A 22,470-nucleotide genomic window follows, 5' to 3' on the forward strand; every position below is an offset into this window, starting at 1 on the left:
CACCCAGGCAACCACCCTCTGGGATTGCCCTCAGTCCTGGTAAAACAGGTGGGTGAAGAAGACTGTAAATAACAGTGGTGGATGATGAGTGTGAATGAGGAGGAAGGAGCTATCAAGCCTGTTCTTTTAAAACATGCGAGACTCAACCGCACAGAATAGACCTTCCGCCCTCCACCAGAAACTTGTAAATCAGGAAGCTGCAGAAGGCCTTGTGATGCCAGATGTGTCTGACATGGTCCAGGCACCGCCTGCAGGAGGATGACTGGGAGTCTCAGAGGGCCCAATGCTCCAGGAGGAGCACTCCAGGATTCTTCATGACGACTCAGCAGGTCAGGACCATAACACCTCAGTAAAAGAAGTATTCTTTGCTCATCATGGACAGAGACAGTTCAGTCTTGGTATATTCAGCAAATACCGGCAGACTGATACACACGCAGACCCATTAATGCTCAATTGCAGCATGTACACATACATACCTGTCACACATCTCCAACACGTGTCACTCATCACAGGCTCAAAAGAAATTAAGGCATGAGTAATTTCTACATTGTTTTCTGGTTATATATTGTATAAGGGTATCATGGATAGTTCTGCATGCTTCTCAGACTGCATTTGTCAGGTACTATTTAAAATGGTACCCATGCAATGTTTATCATGGTTGTCCTTTGCAGAGGTGCCAAGTCCTGGTACTGGAGTCCTTCTGTAGGTTGTCCAGCTTTCTTGAAGGCTGTTTGCATTTGCTGGGGGTGCAAATCAGTTTTTGTACTAATTGTTCTTTTCTCTTATATTTGGTTGCACACTACAGAAATCCAACCATACACTGAAGTGTTTGAGAGTATTTTTACAGATGGACACTTGGGCTGGGAAAAACTAGTGTAAAAACCACCAAAATGACAAACTATCTCAGTACTCTGACAAGTGGTTGAATGAAGGTCGTAATTACTGGACACAAGAACACCAGGCCTCCAGTTGTGTTCAACAAACTTGCTGTTCACAACCAGGACTGAGCACCTAAGACCTACCAGCTTAGTGTGCGTGTGAATGTCTGTGCACACGCTCAGTGTATGATAGTGTGTTAAATGGTTATCATGATGAAATAAGGGCCATGGGACAGAGGTGGCTATGATGTGATAATCATCGTGACAAACAAGGAGGGCTTTTATGAGAGCAGGGCTTAATTAGAACACCTGTACATACCTGGTTTCATACATTTGTCTACACAAATGCCAGAAGGATTATATTTCCTTAAAACCACCAAGATTTAAATTACACACACACACACACACACACTCACACACACACATAAAAGCACACACGCAAACATAAACACTATTCCCCCCTTAACTCTCTTTCTTTCTCTCCCTCTGTTCCACTCTCTCTGCCCCCTCAGTCTTTCTCTCTCTTCGGTCTCTCACTCGCGCACAGCTTCTGTGAGGCAGCGGTCAGTGGCATCGCTGCCCTCCAGCCGCATGCGGCGGCCCTTCCGCGGCTCCACCCAGGAGTTGTGTATGACGGTGCCGCTGGGCACCGGGTCCACCTGCAGCAGCGACACCACCCGCTTCTTCACCTTGCTCCGGAGCGCACGGCGCAGCTTCTGCCGCGTGAAGGCGTAGAGCAGCGGGTGGAAGATAGTGGTGCCGTATGCCAGGGCCAGGAAGCAGAGCCGCAGCCTCACCAGCCAGTCGCTGGGGCCCAGGCTGAGGATCATGATGTTCACCACGGAGATGGGCGCCCAGCAGCCCAGGAAGGTGGAGATGATGATGAGCGACATCTTGAAGACGCGCCGCTGGCGCTCCCTCCGGTCGCGGTGCCGCCGCACGGCCCGCCGCAGCGCGATGATGGCCGACACCGAGGCGTGAACGCCCATGGTTGCGTGGGCGGGGGCGGGGGCGGGAGCAGGAGAGGGAGTGGGTGCAGGAGTAGGGGCAGCACTAGGGGAGATGATAGGAGTGGCTCCACTATCAGAGGCGATCTGGGGAATTGAGGAGAGCGGAGGTGGTGAGGTAGGGGTTGGAGTGGGAGAGGGAATGAGAGGGGGCTGGGAAAGGTGTCTGGTCTGTGTGGACGAGCCCCCTCCTCCCCCCACTAACCCCTTCCTCTTGCGCCTTTTGCGGCGTCCCTTGCAGGATGAGCCCTTCAGCCGCTGACTCCTCCTAAAATGGGAGCCAATGCGGATGTTGAGGGCCTGCAGGATCTTGGTGTAGGTGAACAGCATGACCACCACAGCGGTGAAGAAGATGGGCACCTGCAGGAGCAGGTGGTAGTACATGGTGAGCTCCGTGTGGTACCCCTGCCCCCCCACGCACAGCAGCGTCCTGTTCTGCCACAGGGGTGCCAGGTTGGGGTCGTCCACCTCGTCGTCCGCCCCGGTGAAGAACTCCATCTCCAGGAAGGGGATGAAGAAGACGGCCAGCGACACGGCCCACACGGCAGCCAGCAGCAGAGCCGCGCGCCGCGGGGTCAGCAGCCGGTTGGCTGGGCGCACCGAGATGTCGTAGCGGTCCACGCTGATCACCAGCACGTTGACGGCGGTGGCAATGCTGGTGAAGGTGACGCAGGCCTCGTGGAAGCAGCACAGCAGCGCCAGGTTGCCGTCCAGCGGCAGCAGGATGACCACCACGGTCAGCGGCAGGCACAGCACACACACGATGATGTCCAGCACGTGCAGGTTGACCGTCACCATGTTGCTGACCGAGTCGACCAGGTTGGACTGGGCGCAGTAGAGCACCAGCACGGTCAGGTTGCTGCTGAAGCCCAGCACCAGCTCCAGCATGAGGAAGCTGGTCAGGGACACCTGGAAGCTGACGGGGTAGGGCAGGTACCACCCGGTGTCCGAACCGGCCCCGCCCGGGCCTTCCAGGCCCTCTCCACCCCCCATGCCATCGCTTGTTTCCAGGAGGTGGCTGTAGCCTTCGGTCTCCATGGCCTTACCTGAGCCTCCTCACACATAGCAAGGCCTACAGCCACGCCACCCCATGCCCCGCCCAAAAGGCCACTCCCTCTTCTTCTCCCAGGCCGCGGCAATGAGACAGGAAAATGAAGATGACAGATTTCTGTAAAATAGAAGACAGCGAAGACAGGTCATAATGATTTAGAGGGGCACTGGCTGACACAAACAGGGCCGAGTCGTTCGTAAAATGTTGAGACAGTTACAGTGAGCCAGTCAGTAATGGTACACATGTCACACAGAGTGCAGAATCACTCACAAAGATCACATACTGTTTGCAAATTTCTGCTTCAAGAGCAACAATCTGCTTTCAAGCACTGATTCACTCTCCAGCAATTAGGTCTCTTCACACAGTGGTCATCACAGTGTGGAATAATGCCTGAAACTAATAATCTTCTGAATTGGCTTATCAGAGCTGCAGGGCCAGCTGAAAGGTCACACTTGCATTGTGGTGCAATGGGACAGCAGAGTGCAGAAGGCCTGGTACAGGACAGTATTTTGCAGTGTTATCCACAGTGGCGCAGATGTGAGTGAAGGTACACAGAGGCCGGCTGTGTTTTTGCAGCTGTGGAAGTGCTACTCGCTCGTGGAGGAGGTGGGGTAATTTTCCCTCTATGGAGAGAGCATATGGGAGCTCCGCAGCCAGCCTGCAGCTGCTAACAAGCCACCAGGGAGTCACTGGTTCATAAACCCACAATCACATAAACACATCTATAAACACCTATATGCATATTCACATGCAAATCCTTCCTATCTGCGCCCCAAAAACAGACAGGTGTGCTCCGTTTTCCCAGTAGCTTTACATATTTATCAGAATCAGCCTATCGGCACCATTACAACACAGGAAGTGTAAATCATATGCAGATTTCGTTAACAGTCTTTACGCTGATGATCGATTGATTGAACATCAGACTATAACGCCTGTAAAGAAACCAGAACACTCATAATCACAGTCACACTGTATGTGTAGTCATGGACAGAGTATTCTTAGGTACAAACTGGCTCACTTAAATATGGCACATCACCCACAAATCCCTCTGGTCAATCAGCATATACACAAATAACTAGCATGAACTATACCTATTATTAGATAGGCAGACTTCTGCAACCATAAACCCCATTGCTGTAACAGAGCAATTGTCAGATAATCCAAAATGCATTTATTTTTTCTCTGGGAATCGCATTGTTTGTCTTGACAGTGAAACAGTTAACGTATTTCTAGGTTAAACTTCATATTGCATGTATTGATACCTTCTGATTGAATCTTATGTAAATGAGCAGTTAAATTGTGAAGGAACAAATGAAAAAGACAAATAACTAATTGGGTAAAATTATCTAACAATTGCACAGGAATGAAGACAATGAGGTAAATTAAATATTTGAAAGCAGATAAAGGCATAAACCTATTTAATTTCTCTTTTTATCCTTTCTTCCTTAATATTTCCATACTGCACACATTCCACGGTATACCTCTTTGTCTCACTTGCTGTTCTTTGCTGTCATTTTCCTTCATTATGGCTGCAAGCAAAGTGCTCATAGAACCCTATGCAGCACCTACTATGACACGTAATAGATGATGGATGGAGAAAACATCCATGTGTCCAATCCAAGATAGGCTCTCTCTCTTTCTTTTTTTCTCTCTCTCCCTAATGCTGGCATATGCACACACAAACACATGCGCACGTGCACACACACACACACACACACACACACACATCCCATGGGGTCCCTCTGTCATTTCAGGGACACAGTTTGGGGGTCAGGGTAGACACCAGGGCCAAGCAACAGCTGAAGCATGACTGAATGCTCTCAACAACAATGACATACATCAAAATAGATTCACTCGGAATTTAATGGTGGGCACGCAAAACTTGGATAATACTCTGGGATTTCGCTCAGAACAGAAAATGAATGCAATAGCAGTGGGAGAAATAAAATCGGACGCAGAGAACCAGAGGGAGATTATAGTGTTTCTGACAGTTTTCCATTCAGGTAAATACAGTACCATGGGTATTAAATATTTAAGCTTGCTTTAAAGAATGGCAAATTCATCCAGTAAAGATACAAGTTTGAAAAATGGGCTTAAGGTCATGTCAAAGGTCATATCTGAGGAAAAGCAGCTATGTAAACAGGGATGGAGATGGATTGACGTTTGCAACAAGCAAATATGGAACCAATGATCATAAATCCACAGAGAAGAGTTATGTCCCTGCCAAAAAGGTTAAGATGAAATGCAAGCTTAAGCTTTCAATATTTTATAGATTTTTATAGGCCCTTATGTCATACCATAAGTGAGACAGATGGGATCAATAGCACCAGTCTTCAGTTGCTGGAGTATAAAACAGTAAATGAGTCGAAAGAATTTGACAATAAACTGATAACACATTTTATTATGCTTGACACACAAAACATTTACTGTGAACGCGACGGTGCCTTTCAATCAGCATTAAAACTGAGCATAGCCATTAAATGTACTGCCACACTGCACCTGAGAGGGAGAAATGCTTCAGAGGAAATCCTATGGACCGAGTCCTCGTCCAATAGAGAGGATATTATCTTCTCATGAACTATATTCCACTACCAGCAGGTGAGGTGTTTATTGTGCTCCAGCTGTCTGTGAACATGATGGGATCATTACACAGATGCTTCCTCTCTTAAAGCACAGTACTGTGCCAGAGCACCTACTGTAACAGCATCTATACAACAGAGAGAATGGCAGGTACACAAACACCTTCGCAACCATGCTGGAACTAGGGGGTAAGCGAGTGCCTTACAACCAAGCAAAGATGTCTGGTATAAAACAGCTACCTAACCATATGCAGACCACAGGAACATAAACATCAAGATGGTTAAATTAATTAACGGATGGTTAAATGCAGTTTTTTAAACCCCCCCAAAAAATAGGATTTTTTATGGTTCGTGCAGTTTCATACAAGTGCTATCCTTATGTAATCAGAAAAAGCAACAATCGCTGTACTAGCATTCTGAGAAGCTGCAAATAGGCTTAGAAAAGCTCTGCACAATTCCACATTGATAAATGTAAGATGTTTCACCCTTAGCAATGCCTGTGAAAATACGAGTGTTTTGCATGCTTAGAGAATAATCATTCATCGTAAATATTACAATATATTTCCCATCAGTGGCATCACCAGGGACCAACCTAGTGACGCCACTGACGGGAAATATATTGTAATATTAACGATTACAGGTAAAAAAGGATATATAAATGTTTCGACACCCCCAACCTGTTGTTTTTACCTCTTTTGGGGGGGGTCCAAGTCTTAATTAAGGGGGTCAGACCCCCCCCAATTCCACCCGTAATTCAAACACTGGAGATATTTTCTCTGATATATGCGATATACTGTATGACTAATTTTAATTCAGCCTCCCAGACCACATCAGGGCAAATGAATAATGATAGTATTTTACTAACATAAATCACACCCAATATTTGTGCTGATATCATCACCCCTTCTCTCATTTGCAGTAAACAACAGAACTATGCTGCACCATATTTTATTTACTAAATCTGGCATTAATTAGCAGCATATGTAGGGTAATTATTATGCACTTATTGTACGTCACTTTGGATAAAAGCGTCTGCCAAATAAATGTAATGTAATGTAATTACACGCTGGTAATCTTTAAAATTGTTGACAAATTTTTTTTTTTCTTAAAGTATAGGCACATTCATATTTTAATTTCTCTGTACAACCATGAATTCATGGTTCAGTTGGCTTTTTATCATCAATTACTATTTAACATATTAATAGTGTAACAACATAAACAAGACTGCCACTGATTGCTTCCTGTTATTAAATCATATCATATGGACAAATCCACTTCATTAAAAAAAAAAAAAATTCAGCCAAAGATACAATTTTGTTCGTTGTTACCATGGCAACTGGTCTGGAGTTTAACCTAGTGTCAGCTGCTTTGACCATGGGTGCTGAGCCTGTTCAGACCCAAGACTTAGTCATAAACTATATTTTTCCAGTGATTCTTGACATGATGGCCTGTGTTTGATAACCATCCTGAATGGAATTTAAAATTCATGAAGTCTTACATCGCATAGCCATGAAAGTCTTTGTTTCATTTCATGCTTTAGGGAAGTAAGATCAGCACCCAAGTAGCTGAATCCAACTGATTGCCAATGTCCAAAAAGCTTTTATTTTCATCAAACACAGCCATGCAATGGCAGACTGTATGACAGATAGATTTGAGGATGGTGAGAGAGATGGACAGGGAGAAAACATAGCAGTGTTTCTTTTTCATTATGTGTATAAAAAGGGGGGGGGGGGAAGGGACAGAGAGAGAGAGAGTGGGAGGGAAAGGGATGGAAGGGAAAAGATTCTGAGCCAGAGTGTGGGAGGACGAGGTACATGGATGGAGAGAGGGATGAAGAGAAAGAAGAACATAGGGAAGGAAGGTGGGAGAGAGAGAGAGACAGAGCAAGAGAGCTAAGTGCTGCAGTCCTGTGCTCAGCTCATTACAGAGACATTTCCAGCTGGCATACTTCGTGAGCAGACTGCCTGATCGCTTCACTACACTGAGAGCATGAGAGAGAGAAAGAGAGAGAGAGAGAGAGAGAGGGGGATTGGGAAAGAGCGGGAGTGGAAATAAGAGCGTGATGAGGTGAGTGAGAGAGAGGCATAGATGGAGGGAGATAGAGCAGGACACATATAGAAATACAGAAATACATATTTTCAGAACAAAGGAAAAACTAAAGACTGAAAAAGAGGAAGTTGACCTGAAACAGAAGATGAAGTGAGAGAGACAGAGTCAGTGTGGGAGAGGGGATATGCCCAGAAACTCAGACAAATTGTTGAGTGCTACTCAGAAAAGCAGCTGCAATAACAGAGATGGAAAACAAAAAGGGAAGAACAGAAACAAAAAACAGTATATAGGAAAAGCAATGTCGGAGAATGGTAGGTCAATGTGGTGCATCTCTTCCTGCCTACAGTGATTCTCCCATGCACACTTGATGGGTTCTCACAAAACAACTGGTGTCACCATGCCAATGAAGCCAATCCGAAATGGAATCTGAATTCCCAGAATGATGACAGACTTTTGAGTGACTGATGTTGTTTTCAAGATGTAAACACACCACCTCAGGGAGCCAGAAAATGAGGCAATGTCTCTATTGATTTCCTTTGCCTTTATCCATACCCCGGCCTCACCTGTAAGTGCTTCAAATCCCCTTGCTTCCTCTGTCTTTTTCTGAGGCGTCCCAAAAGAGCCACGCTTTGTCAACAAGAAAATGTTTCCCATGCTCTGCCACACAAGGCAACATGCTCCTGCAGGATAATCCTAGTACTGCACCCTAATGCAGTGCAAAAGGCCAGATCACACCTGCCTATAAACATACCCTCAATCAACTGATTAGTCATTCATAGAGACTAATCAGCTTAAGCTCCAGCTTGATAAACTTACTGATGACATCACAATGATATGAGATACTCAGACACAACTTTCTGCGGGTCCTTCATCTTGAGATAGGGAGACTAAGAAAGCTCTTGTCATGATATACCATTTGTGATGAATGTTCTCACAACAGAATCAAAACAATTCTGGATCATTTTTATGGGCTGAAAGCAGGTTTTCAGCTTTACTCACTTGCTTTCAGATGTGTTTTCGTCATCTGAGCACCATGCCAGCCTGTAACCCACAGACAATAATAAACGATCCGTTCTCACACACGAGACTACAAATAACAGACAGACCTGAAAGGCAGTGGCCGAGCTAGTGTAACACAACATTTGTCTGTCACCATGGTTGAGACAGGGGAGCAAAGAGGTCACGGCAAAAAGCAGAACATTCGTCATCTGCTCCGATCCCAGTTCACACGAGGGTGCCCACTGGCGATGTGGTCATCAGAGGTTTAGGACAGGCTTGTGCAGAGCCGGGATGTAGATGCTCAGTCATGTATCCAAAAGATTGCTTTACAGTATGCAATGATCAGCTTGCCGCTCAACGGCTTGCTGATGTGAGTGGCGCAGGGCCTGGACAGTGGTTATTCACGGCAACACATTTTTATGATGTCACCTTCGAAAATTTTGTATTTTATAGAATAGCCTTTAAAATAACATGTAACTACACCTTCATTTTTCAGTGACACTGTTCATCTGATGTATTTCACAAAATGCGTTCAGGCTGTAGCTGATTTACTGAAGAAGTAATAAAACTTAAATAATTAAAATATATAGAAACATTTTTTTTAAATGTACAAAAAATATATTTATCTAAAATATATAATATTTTCCAGAAGTAAATATGTTAAATCTCATTTGCACATATAAAAGTATGGAACTGGCATCATATAATAATTGTTTAAATAAATGATGTGCCATATTTCCTCCATAAAAAATGTGATCATCCTGAAAATGCAAGATAGTGGTCATACTAACTATGCAAAAGCTGGATAAAAACATTGACCTATTGTGAAAAGGCCACTGCCCCATTAAGTTCAATAAAGCATGCATCTCATTACCATAAGCAACGCGTCGTGTGATTCAATGAGCAACTCCATCAGTGGAAATGTCATTTTAAATCCCAGACCTGTTCAATATCATAATATATACAGGGTATAATTCAGATCTATACTGAGCTCAAAATTACACTTGGGACACCATTGATATAAAAGCCTCTTCCCTGCCAACAGCCTCCCCCCCTTAAGAAAGATCATTCATGCCAGTGCTGAGCACAGCAGGAGAGATCCTGGTCAGACTACCTAAAGAGGTAGTCAGCAAAAATCACTTTTTCCTTCTAGACTTACAGACAAAGGCTGTTTTTTGGTAAAACTAAAAAAGCGCTGCATACCAACCCAGCCTTGTTGCACATCTGTCTAGATGCTATTGGTATGTAAACACAAAATTGCCCCCTGGTCTTGTGTCTGAAATGGATAGTCGGGAAAATTTGACAAGGAAACCACTGAAAGCTAACTGTGTTGTTTATCCCAGGTCTCTCATTGGGGAATGCATTGTGACATAACTGCTGCCTGTGAGAGTGAGCTGGTTTGAACTGCCAACTCGCATTGGATTTCCAGGCGCATCTGAAACATCTGTGCGAGAATGTGTGCGTGCGTGTTTTGTGTGCGTGCCTGAGTGTGTGCATGCGTGTGAAGTCAGTGCCCCACAGCCTGGTTGTGAATAATGTGACTTTGCAAAAAGACAGAAAAAACAGCAAGGTTTAACTTCACAACTGGGGGACAGTGTCAGACTGGGGGGTTCACAGTTTTCTGTGTATTGCGAACTCAAACAGACAGGCAAAAATTGATCCAGTCCAGCTGTATGTGTTGTCTGAGTAAGAATTGAAGGTACTAGCTTCACAACATCATGGCTCTTAACAGGAAACATAATTCATTTGCTGCATGAAAGACTCATGGCCCTTACAAAAGGCACCAGTCAACCTCTTATCTTGACTCCAGGGGGTGACGTCACCCTCATATTTCAAATGAGCGCTGCTACACTGTAAATTGCCCCACAGAGACAAATGGAAATCAACAAGTAATGATAATGAATGATAAATGATAGCAAAATGAAATTAGGCATTACCAGAATATGGGCTCAGAGGACTAACTTTGCATGAATAATCTAATTTGACCCTTACTCAACCTTTTGAAAAATGCTCCTTGTTCATATGAGAAGATATTTGTGAGAAGATACTAAATATAAAATGTATCTGTCTCTGTCTATTACACTAATTTACACTGTTGATTTCTGTGGTGAATAACAAGCAATCAATCTGGTACAGTTAAAGTGACAGGAATAAATACCATATATAGACTTGTTTGTTAGAGTGACTCATACACCCACCTCTTATACCCCCAACACTCACACATGCACACCAAATCACAATAAACAAAAACTCACATCACGTTTGAGTTTATGCGTCTGTGTGTGTGTATGAGAGAGAGAGAGAGAGAGAAAAAGAGCGAGAGAGATATGGAGAAAATGAAACACAAATCTCTCGCTTTATCCATATGGAGAAATATATCTCACCATTATGGGGAAAGAGAGTGAAAGAATTTAATAAACATATTTTGACCTTGTTGATTCACAGTGATACCTGTTCAAGAGCGGTAGTTAGTGTAAACTCCTGGATGAGCTCTGGGGGCTCAGTGATGGTAGATCAGACCTTCTTCCTGCAGACAGTTCCTATTGCAGACCTAACAGCAACTGATGACAGATGCACCAGGGCCTGCTTTGGTGTGAACCACAGGTGCACCTGCCCCACATGCAGCTCCTGCACTAATTAACTCCCTCGTTAGAGAAATGGATCATTAGAGAGTCCTGTGACCCCAGGTAATTGCTTCCGCTGACCAGGGGGAGAGAGTATGATTAATGAAGATGCATCATCATACAATTCATAACCTCCCTAACGTATCTGCACAATACTGAAGTCCATGTCAAAATGCATGGAGAATCCCCTTCCAGCCCCCAGCTTGGTAGACTATCTGCTAAAGGTAGAAGGGAAAGAGAAGGGAAGAAAAAAGGCAATATAAGGCCCAGTAAACCCAAGAGCTACATCCTGGAAAATGCCCTGGATTAGTCTGCCTCAGCTGCTGAGGCAGTGTAATCCATTAACACCTAACACTCACCAGTTTCAGGGCCACAACTGATAAACAGCCACAAGTCAAATACAAGCGTCATACCTGCTGAGAGCCACTCTCTGCAGCACAGGGTGGGTGGAGGCAGCCACTCATTCTCTTTCATCATAAATAACTGCCATTAGCATGACATAAATGAGCCATAAACCATCATCCTGTGGATGAGTAACAAACAGAAGGTTTTAATCCATTTGCCGGAGCTGATGGTCAAGTATGAACACCAAGAAGGAGTGCTATTTGAGAAAAATAACAAATAATCTATGCATCTCAGGTTCAAACATTTTTGTCAGTCAGTCTTGGTAGAAATATTAAAAAACTACCTGAAAAGAATTTGAATGTGTTAATTAGTGCTATGTTCCATTTTTTTAAATGTTAGATGTGTTACTTGTAGCATATTTAACAATTTTTTGGATAAAACAGTTAATCATAAGTTAAAGGGGAACTTCACTTTATAACACTTCTGCGTCTCATGACTGATATTGTCATTCTAATGAATGTGTCGCCCTTCGTTTTTCGATTAGTTATTTCAATTTAAATGTCTAACGTTAGAAACAAAATCCTATTTTTTTTTAGCGCAAGTCCACATAGTAGTACAGTTTCCGGTTTTTTCTTCTTCTTCGATTTTGTTTTGCAGCAAAATCAAGAAGAAGCGAAGCAAAACATTCTGTTAACTTAGCGTTGAAATCGAACAAACTAACGTCTGCTAGTGATATCAGTGTAATAATGAGGAGCATTGTACCCAGTTGTTATAATGCCCCCGTTAAACTTGCCTTGAAAGCACATTTTCATAGTTTTCCACGCAATGCAACTTTGTGCCAGACATGGCTGGATGTAAACAGACACCCCAACATAACAGCTGAAGAAGTTCGCAAACAAGGACTAAGGGTATGCAGCGACCACTTTGAAGGCACCGACTACCAAGGCGATCGCCTGAAGCCTGGAGCTGTACCCACCGTTTTCCCATCGTTGGTCAACCCGCTCAAGGTAGGTACTATGCTGGCTAAGCTGGCTAACGCTATCGCATCTGTCTGTGATACATAGGATATCTACCACCAGTTGCCGTTTGTCCTGGGAATAGCCTGTGGTTCCTCAATCTCGGCCCGCTCCTGACTCGCTCTCACTCTCGCACAATCAGTCTGCAAATCAGCCAGCTCTTCTTCTGTGTATTCCGACTCGAATCGATAGGGCGCAACAATCCCATGATCAAAAATGAAATCTCTTTCGTCCTCAGACATTTTTGGTTTCGCTAGCTAGTAGTCATACAACACTATTTCTACAACCAACCTAATGTTATTGTCTGCAGGTACGCCCACATCAGAAGTTGCGCAATGATATGCATCCTCGAGTTTGACACTAAACTGCCTGAGTCTACTTCCTGCATTAGTAAAGGAAAACATCAAAACAGCGTAAAATATTAACATAATGAAATAACTAAACGAAAAATGAAGGGCGACACATTCATTAGAAGGACAATATCAGTCATGAAAAGCAGAAGTGTTATAAAGTGAAATTCAAATTTAAATATTAGTTAAGGTTTCACTGAACATGTGACTATATTCAGGTATATTCATACTGCAAGTAGGGTCTCATTCATGCCCTGCTGGGACCCCTTTTTGACAAACTCTGGATTAGTTGTCCATTATTGTTGTTGCTGTTGTCACGTTTAAATTTCATTGCCACTATTACAGCTCTGCCAGTACAGCACTTCATAGGGTCATGCGAGCCAGGCATCTTTGACATTGATTTAGTAACAGTGGGAAAAGAGTAAAAGAACAATAGGTGGGAATGAAAGGAAGGAGTGTAGGGGTGTGTGGAGTGCTGATTCATGGCCGGCCGGGATACTACTAATGTCTGCACTGAAACAATCGATCAAAGCCTTAATTTCCCCCTTGAATTAATTCAGAAGCTTTCGTAGCAGGTGCAACACAAATCTGGCAGCTGGCCAGCTCTGGACAGGAAGAAAAGAAAAAACAATCACTGGCCTCACATGGTGTGCCATTATTGTCAACCAGTCAAACACAAAATGCCTCTTACAAATTCTTGTGTCCAGAATTCTTATAACCGAATAGCCTTTCAGTTCTAGCAAAGTCATAGTTTTATGGGACCATCTGTCATCCTTATGTACTAAAAGGACTAAAAATATAAATGGTTTATGAATATTGTAGGATACTCACGGACTTAAGAGAAAAGTGGCCGCACTGCCAGCACTCCAGTTCCCAGAAGCAGCTGGGAGCAGTTATTACCTGACCAACCAACACTCCAATCAGACTGTCACTACGCATGCTCGGTCAAGAGGTGACGTTTTCACTTGATTTAAACCAGGCCTTCCAAGTAAGAGGCTGCCAACCTGCCCACTGCAACGGCAACAAGGGGCAATACAAAAACAAGACCACATGATGAGGAACAACCTCAGGAGTAGGTGCAATACAATTGCCAAATGTATCACAAGAAGAAGCTTTTTCAGCCCATATGGAATTGATCAACTGGCTACTTGTTTAATTTGTCAAAAAATCATATAATGCCATTGACATCCATTAAGCTTGATCTTCTAATGTTTTGGTCATGACTGTTTGTTTCTGTATTGGGGCTACTGGTCAAGCCTTATATTGATGGTGGGATGGAAGGTGATGACAGCGCATCAAAAAGTGAAGTCAAGCAATGAGTGCTCCTCTTCTATGTTGCTCGATCTTGTTTATGGGTAGGTGTGTATAGAAGCCACTGTCCCAACACTCGATTACTGCCATATGTCACAACCTCCCCTGTCTCCTCCCTTCATATGGAGCATAGAAGAACACAGACTGTAAAGTACATGTTACAGACTTTGATTCTCATTTGGATTATGTTTTGAAATAGGTTTATTGAAGAAGGTTGGACAAGCTAGGTTTAGTTTTTTTTTTCTTTTCGCTTCACTGCCACCTCCTACGACACTTATCGCTTATTACTGGTTCAGGTTTTTAACCCACAATTCTACAGTGCCTAATGAGCCAAAATGCACTTATACAAATGCCCACATAGGAAATGCACACACTATTGCATATATGGTACTACAATACTTTCCTTGTCCTTTGATTGCCTTTCTGCCAAATTACTACCCCAAAACATGTGGGGGCGGGGGCAAGAACTCTGTAAAGCACAAAAATCATAGAAAGTCACTTCAAATGGAAGACGCAAACAATAACAAAAAAGAAAATGATGTGAGAGGCAGGAAGATTAAAAATGACTGCTGTGATGGCAAAAGAGAGGGAGATGACAAGATGATGGTAACTGTGATTGGAGAGGAGTGAGAGAGGTGGATGTGTTCAGAATGGAGATGGATGGAGGTAGTGCAACCCGGACAGAGAAACATTCCCCCCTTCTTCTCTAGCAATTACTGATCTCTGCATCAATCTACACTTCCTTCCCTCCCAGTCATCCATCACTCCTTCCCCCTGCCTCTCCTCTCACTATCTCTCACTTGCCTATTCTCGCAGCAAGCCCCAAAGCCATGTCCGTCTGAGTCCACAGAGCAGCACATCGCATTATAAGACAACAATTGGAGCCTCCTGTGGTTTCGTCCGTTGCCCCCATTTGCCACTAGTGCAAAACTGTGCCCAGCAATCCTTTCGCTTCTTTACTGTGACATACAGATGGCTCCTCCCTCAGCGTGAGCATCCCCTGTGGGACGCTGAACCTCCAATACATCCTCCCACAAAGCACAGCTCAAGATTTCAGCTCCACGGTGTGGACAAAATGTCACGTTCCGCAACCATACTGCCGCTGCACCGTACACTGCACTCTCACTGTGGTGAGAAAAGCTATCATGCTGGCAGAGTGAGCAGTGGTAAGAGCTCTAATGTAACAGATTTACAAAAGGTTTGACCTTTTCTTCTGCCCAAGGGTACAAAAAATATAATAATCCTATCTAAGCTAACAATTTGAGTTCAATAATCACATACAAAAATCTGTAGACGGATTACAACCGTGAAATGAATGCCAAGTTATGAATTCTACACTGATACCGTTTGTGAAAATGTCAACAAAATTTCTACTTTGTATTCTATTGTACACATTTCAAGAGTACTAGAAACCACTGTAGAATCAATATGGAATTTGTGTCCCTATCACAACTACAATCTCGTTATTTTTTAAGAATTGGAATTTATGGCATCAGTTTCTGAAAATGGACAGTGAAGGTTGGATTAACACAATCTGCATAACACAAATACTTTGGTATGTTGATGTATTCAGGGCCTACTTGAAACCTGTGCCAATGAAAAAGGTAGGCTTTTGCAGTGGTAACACAAAAAATACTCCCCAAGGAACCACACAGAAATATGGAGCCCTGTATAGACAGTCCCAGATGTGAATGGAAAACCATCTTTCAGTCAACTCGTTAAATATTTTCATTCCCTCACGATAAAAACCTTTTTGGCACAGAATTTCTGAATTTCCGAATTGTGAACACAGTAAACAGTAAACAGCCTATCACAGGGCTGTTGTGTTGTGGAGCAAGGGAAGGTGCTATGGATGAATCTTCAGAACTCATTTCACTCCCACAGTGAGACATGAAATGCAGGACCTTAGGGAGCTTTCATCCACAGCCATTGAATGCGATTCTGTTTGTGCTAGGAATACAAATACCTGAGCTAGTGAGAAACCTGAGTTAAACAGAGGCATTTGAGTGCTTACCCTTTCCCAAGAAGGCGGATTTGATAACACATTCTGCTGCAAAGTGCAATCTGTGCAGTAAGGAATCCACACTCTCATGACTCTTTGATGACTCGACTTCCTGGGTTCCAGTTGCCCCTCAACAAAGAAACTGGATTACAAATAGTCACAAGAAGTCCTACTAAATCAAAATTTTGCATTTCAACCAGGAGTTGCCTGTTAATTATTGGTGCTCATTGATAATGATTAGAGCGTCCCCAACTAGAATCAAATCTTTAAATCATTCAAAAATATTCTCCGTACCAATGCTTAACAATAGCATCACTGTGCCACAACTAATGAATGCCTTTTATATTGTAAATTCAACTGCAACATACATAATATGGCTTGTGTAATTGGGTTGTGAGTTTAATATGGACAATTTCAAACAGACACCCCCCTCCTCCCCGCCCCCTGAAAATTGTCACAGTTAAATTTTTGTATTTGACACTTAACTGAAAGAAATCTCAATTAACAACAGCCATTGAGGAGTTATAATTGTCAACACCATCAATAGTTACCATTGACAGGTCTCATGTATTGATCTACTAAATAAACAGCTGCTCTCATATAAATTATTGTGCTGTGAAGTCATCGTTTTAATTACCCTACTATTAAGGCCCTTCTGGGGGCCTAAGGGGGAAATATATTTTTGGCGACAGCATCACCAATGGTAGGGATTTCCGTGATACTCGGCTTCATCAAACATTAGTGCATCCTGATCAATCAGTCTGCTTGTGCAAGCTGTGTAAGCAGTGTAGATGCACAGCTTAGCAGGCGGACTTCAGGAGAAAAAGGGAATCTCACTGCAGTCAATTCAGAGGACAATTTTAGTCTGCAAGTCTGAGCTCTCCTGATTTCAGAGAGGATCCTGCAATTGAAATGGTAGACAATCACTTTTGAGAATTCAAAAATAGAAGACACGTGATTGAAAATAATTGAAACACATATTAATGTTAATCTCAAATCAGGCAAGCCACCTGCAGAATTAAAATGTTTACTCGCATGACTGTTTAACTTTAGCTTTGTTGCTGATTTTGGAAATGAAACAAGTGTGGATGGCCACTGGAATTACTGATATATAAAAAATAAGAAATTGTATATGTGTACCCATGTTATACTTGATATATGTGATTGCTTTCTGATTGCTCTCTTATATTGATTGCTCTCTTGTATTTTTGCTTTTTTTTAAATTAAATTAATTATTGAATTAATTTGGTAGTGTCTGTCAATTGAATTTTGTGGTGTTTGTCAGTTGATTTGAAGAGATGAAGTAGAGTTGATGATAAGAGCTGATGAGACAGATAGTTACGTCATTACAATTATAAAGTCAGTATATTTCTGGATTGCAGAACTAGAATAGCCCTGGCTATCTCGCATTCATGTAAGCAGCTATTCCTTTAAGTGGCTGTATATTCAAATGGAATGACCCACCATTGAGTCAACATCCATAAACTTGTAAGGTGACAAGGGCAGCCACACCATGCCAGAAAAATGGCATTTTCTTGGCATGGGTACACTCATCCCCATAGAAGGCAAGGTCAATGCTAATCACTACGTAATGATTCTGAGTGCAATCACCCAACGGTTTGATCAGGATGACAATGATGTTATCCATATGCCGTGGCCTTCTCAGGCAGCAAATCTGAATCCAATCAAGCATTTATGGGAGATTCTGGAATGACATATGAGACAGTATTCTCCACCTCTTTCAACAAGACATGAATTTATTGACTTATAAGCCTTTCTGATAAAAATGAGTGGCCCAACGCCTTATTAAGTGACTTAAAATTAGTGTTTAGACATTTTTGACCACTATCTATTTTGACCAGCTTTCTGGTTGTAGACAGCAACATTATAATTTTCAGGTTTGTAAACTGAGAGAAAAAATGTGAATATACTCACCTCAGCTTTTTAAAAGTAATTCTATTTCACCCTAAAGCGCCATGGCAGCCCCACACAGAATCTCAAATGTCACACATCCATCAAGCTGTGTTGGTCCCATACTGTACCATACATCTGCATGAGTGTTTCTGCTGGGTCAGTAATTGGCTCCTAATAAGCCTGCGTGGCTTCGGCTGTAGCGAGACTGCTGTGGTCATTTCTGTGAGTAACATTGGAGCCCCTTTTCCCCAGGGCAACTCAGCAGAACCCCTTTTCCATTTAGCAGAGTTCCTCCTTCCCTTAGCAACACACATCCTATTCCTTCCCTCAACAAACCAATGATCATCACACCTACTGTCCTCAGAACACTGTCACACCACTGCAGCTCTTCCACAATTAGGGGTAATGGACGAGCATTGATTCTTATCTCACAGACACACACAATCCCAAGGAACAGGATCTATGTGGGGAGGGGGGGGCAGTCAAGAGAGTGAAACATGAGGGAAGACAGAAAATGAAGAAAACGGAGGTAGAACAGGAAAGGGATGAAAGAATGATGAGTAAAATGTGAAGAGAGCAGTGTGCAGGATGAAGAGGAGGGTGTGATTACAGCAGAGTGCAGGACAGTAAGGGGAAGCAGGTTGAGTGATACACAATGGTACAGGTGCTTAACAAAAAGGAGTGTATGAAATGCATTATAGGCCATGAAGTCTTAAAATCAATATCAGATTTAACATGTCTTACTTGTCTTGGCTTGAAAACATCTTTCTGTCTCAGTTGACCCCCTACATTTGGGCGTTCAGGCCAGGTGTTTGCTCTGTTTGCTACTCTGTAAAGCGTCTTTGTGGCAGTTCTCTGTAAAAAGCGCAATACAAATGAAAATGAATTGAATTTAAAGCTGACATGATACGAGATTCAGATTTGGGATCTTGTCATTGATTTTGCCTATAGTGTGTAAGCTTACAATGATTGCCATAACAGTTATCTCAATAAAATAAATATGTTAATAAGAAAACTACATTTTCAATAGTATGTGGACACCCCTACTAGTGGTTTCAGCTATTTACTGCCACACTCATTCCTAACAGGTGCATAAAATCAAGCATACAATCTCCATTGACATTGGCAGTAGAATGGGTTGTACTGTAGAGCTCACTGACTTTCAATGTGGCTCTGTCATAGGATGCCACCTTTCCAAAAAGTTATTTCATCACATGTCTGCCCTGCTAGAGCTGCTCAGCCAACTGTAAGTGCTGTTATTGTGAAGCGGGGAGCTACACAAGCTCAGAGAATGGGACCGCCAAATGCTGAAGCATGTAGTGCGTAAAAATCATCTGTCCTCAGTTGCAACACTCACTACAGAGATCCAAACTACCTCTGGAAACAATGTCGGCACAAGAACTGTTTGTCAAGAGCTTCAGGAAATGGGTTTTTATGGCCGAGTAGCCGTACACAAGCCTAAGATTCCCAAGCTGGAGTTGTGTAATGCACAACTCTATTGGACTCAGAATCAATGGAAACACGTTCTCTGAAGTGATGTGACTGACTGTGAGTCAGGCTGTATGCCCAACAGCAGTGCCCAATCTCACTAATGCTCTTGTGGCTGAATGGAAGCAAATCCCCACAGCCATGTTCCAAAATCTACTGGAAAGCCTTCCCAGAAGAGTGGAGCAACAGCAAAGGGCGGGTCAAACTCCATATTAATGCCCACAGTTTTGGAATGAGAGGTTCAACAAGTACATATGGGTGTAATGTTCAGGTGTCTACATACTTTTGGAAATGTTGTGTATTTCTTCACACAGAGATTGGTCACTGTGTGCAATATATTGCCAGGTCATGTCGTAGAGGCAGAAACTCTATGGGGGTTTTCAAAACCAGGCTTGACATTGCGCTAGATACTATCTACATGTACTTTGTAGATAAACAATAAGCACAATGTACCCTTTAGTGGTAGGAAAACGGTGAGCATTGTTGGGCTGAATGGCCTCTAATTGTCAATAATGTTATGTTATGTTATGTTATGTTATGTTATGTTATGTTATGTTATGTTATGTTATGTTATGTTATGTTAAATATAATACCACTGAAAAATGAAACACCAACATAGCCTAATAATATGGATGCTTCTTCTGATAAAATGCTGCATGGAACTGAATGAAGCATGTGGCCGATTCATGGCTTGCAAGCATGATATTAATAATATGATTTGAGTTTTCTGTCATTTTCAAAGGCAGACAGAAAAGTGATTGACTCTAATGTCTGGGATGTTTGAGTCATCTGTTTCCTGGCTGTGGACAAATTACAGAGCTGAATCCGAAGATACTGTACTTAGATAAATGATGAAGTTGCACTGCACTAGTAGGCAATTAGTCCACAATTAATGTCATTCATCTCATTCTTGTTGATCCGCGCTGACGAAAAAAGCAGATGCAAGAGTTTACTGAAAGGAATGGCTATTTTGGAAAGCTCTGTAGGACCTCTCAACAGAAAGACCTGCATACACTCCAGCCCTCAGAGAAACAGGACTGGATCCAAGCTCTTTCGTAATGCTTCAGATTTTATTGAGTTTTCATTCTGTCATGGTCATCTCTTCTCCACTTCCTCTACCCACACTCCCACACCTGCCTCCAATCCCTCTGCAATTTCTCCATGATCTTGTGCATTTCTTCCATCTCCTCAATTTTGCCCCTTCTGCTGTTTTTATATTACACATGCTCTCATTTTCTGCCACCTCTTTCCAGAAAGAAAAGTGCAGTCCAGGTTAAAAGCTCCATTTTCACAGCCATGTCATCTGAGCCAGCTGAGAACCAGCCATGACCTTACTTTTGACCTTACTGTCACCACTGAAGTGCTCTGTTGCAGATTCACTCCAAAGGCACAATCACAAACTACAATCTGATTGATTACTTAATACAACAAGACAGGTGTGATCGCCAAGTAGGAACACAATTGCATTCTAAATTCAGTCCTCAAATACTGGGTAATACTTTTTTTGCATCACAGAGCTTCTAACAGGAGAAGCCAACATGGAACCAACAGAGACAAGCTACATATGTAGGGTAGTAGAAAGCATGAAACTAATTCCACAAAATATTTTCTCAATCCCCCCCCCCCCTCATGCACACAGAGGCAGCTGCTGCATTGTTGTTGTGGTTTTATGAGAATATATTTTCCAAGCTGGTCCCCAAGAGATCCCAAGCAAAGCTACCTTCTCTCAGTAAAGTTTCTGCCAAGATCAGGAACAGGGCAACAGTCTATACTGTGTCTTTATCCATTTTAACCACAAAATAGGACCTTTAATTTAAGTCACAAGTCTTAACAGCAAATGTGTAACAACTTGATGCATCTTGGCACTGCACAGGTTAATGATACACATTCGGTTACTATTATTATTATTATTATTATTTTATTATTATTATTATTATTAATATTAATATAATAACAACAACAACAACAACAACAATAATAATAATCAGCCAACAAAGGTACTAGGAACATTATATTTCCAGATGTAGCTGTGCCCGTTATCTGCATAGTTCTGAGGTGAAAGTAGCGTAGCCTCATGTCTCTATGCACTTTACAACGATGCTTCACATGCTACACTCTGCAGTGCTCCTTACATGCTGTATTCTCACAGTACTATTTTAGACATTACAGGAGATTGCCTATTAAAGCATCGCTTTGCAAGATCCATAGCACATCAACTATTACCACGGAAAAAAGCAGTTTATGTTCTATTGGAATTAAGCACAATGTACCCAGTGTAATTACATCCCGACAGTAATTGTTTCAGTAACATTCCATACAAAGAATTAACCACTCTATTGTATATGGTATTTTTTAATATACTGAGTAAGTCGTTGTGAAACTCACCTCCTCTCGACAAAAACAGGGAATTCCCGCTACATTCTACTGCAGGTGTCCGCTTGCTGATTCTCCGCTACCCGATTCACTACAGTGATTTTCAGGACAGGCTCCTGTCCGCGGGAACCGTGACCGGAATAAATACGCCAATGTTTTGTCATATATTCGGCAGGGGGGTAAGAAGAACCTTCACAATAATATGCAAAATAATGAATAACAGCAGTACTGTGGGTCTTGCTGTGTTTAAACGTATTGTAATTCTGGAATTTGCAAAGAGCGGTGACCACTGTCTCACATGTCATAAAGAATTTACAATGAGTGAGGTATCCCACACGCATTGCTCACAACACAAGCAATGCAGTGGGTACCCGCGCTGTCAAGTGAAGGGAAAATAGGCGCTCCTTGCCTCGTCCAATACGAGAACTATCTGCAGGCAACGGAGGTGGGGGCGTTGCACGAGAGGAAATTGAGTGTTTGAGTA

General features: G+C 42.7%; 1 protein-coding gene across 3 annotated transcripts; it reads right to left on the minus strand.

Annotated features, from left to right (window-relative positions):
• Positions 1 to 363: 363 nt before the first annotated feature.
• Positions 364 to 22,396, minus strand: LOC118207279 (G-protein coupled receptor 22). Of its 3 annotated transcripts, XM_035380673.1 has the most exons (3): positions 21,999 to 22,396; positions 18,870 to 18,980; positions 364 to 3,053 (listed from the first exon to the last, which is right to left on the minus strand). In XM_035380673.1, the coding sequence occupies exon 3, from the start codon at positions 2,921 to 2,923 to the stop codon at positions 1,412 to 1,414; it is 1,512 nt and encodes a 503-aa protein (XP_035236564.1). In that variant the 5' UTR covers positions 2,924 to 3,053; positions 18,870 to 18,980; positions 21,999 to 22,396; the 3' UTR covers positions 364 to 1,411. The 3 variants fall into 3 exon arrangements, with proteins under 3 accessions (XP_035236564.1, XP_035236563.1, XP_035236565.1); XM_035380672.1 differs by lacking the exon at positions 18,870 to 18,980; XM_035380674.1 differs by lacking the exons at positions 18,870 to 18,980; positions 21,999 to 22,396 and adding an exon at positions 16,224 to 17,103.
• Between the last annotated feature and the right edge of the window lie 74 nt (positions 22,397 to 22,470).

The sequence above is a fragment of the Anguilla anguilla genome, chromosome 11, assembly GCF_013347855.1.
Source record: "Anguilla anguilla isolate fAngAng1 chromosome 11, fAngAng1.pri, whole genome shotgun sequence".
Taxonomy (NCBI): Eukaryota; Metazoa; Chordata; class Actinopteri; order Anguilliformes; family Anguillidae; genus Anguilla; species Anguilla anguilla.

What these genes read in the sequence shown, in the direction of transcription:
- LOC118207279 (XM_035380672.1), bottom strand. Translation starts at nt 2,923, where the DNA reads ATGGAGACCGAAGGCTACAGCCACCTCCTGGAAACAAGCGATGGCATG.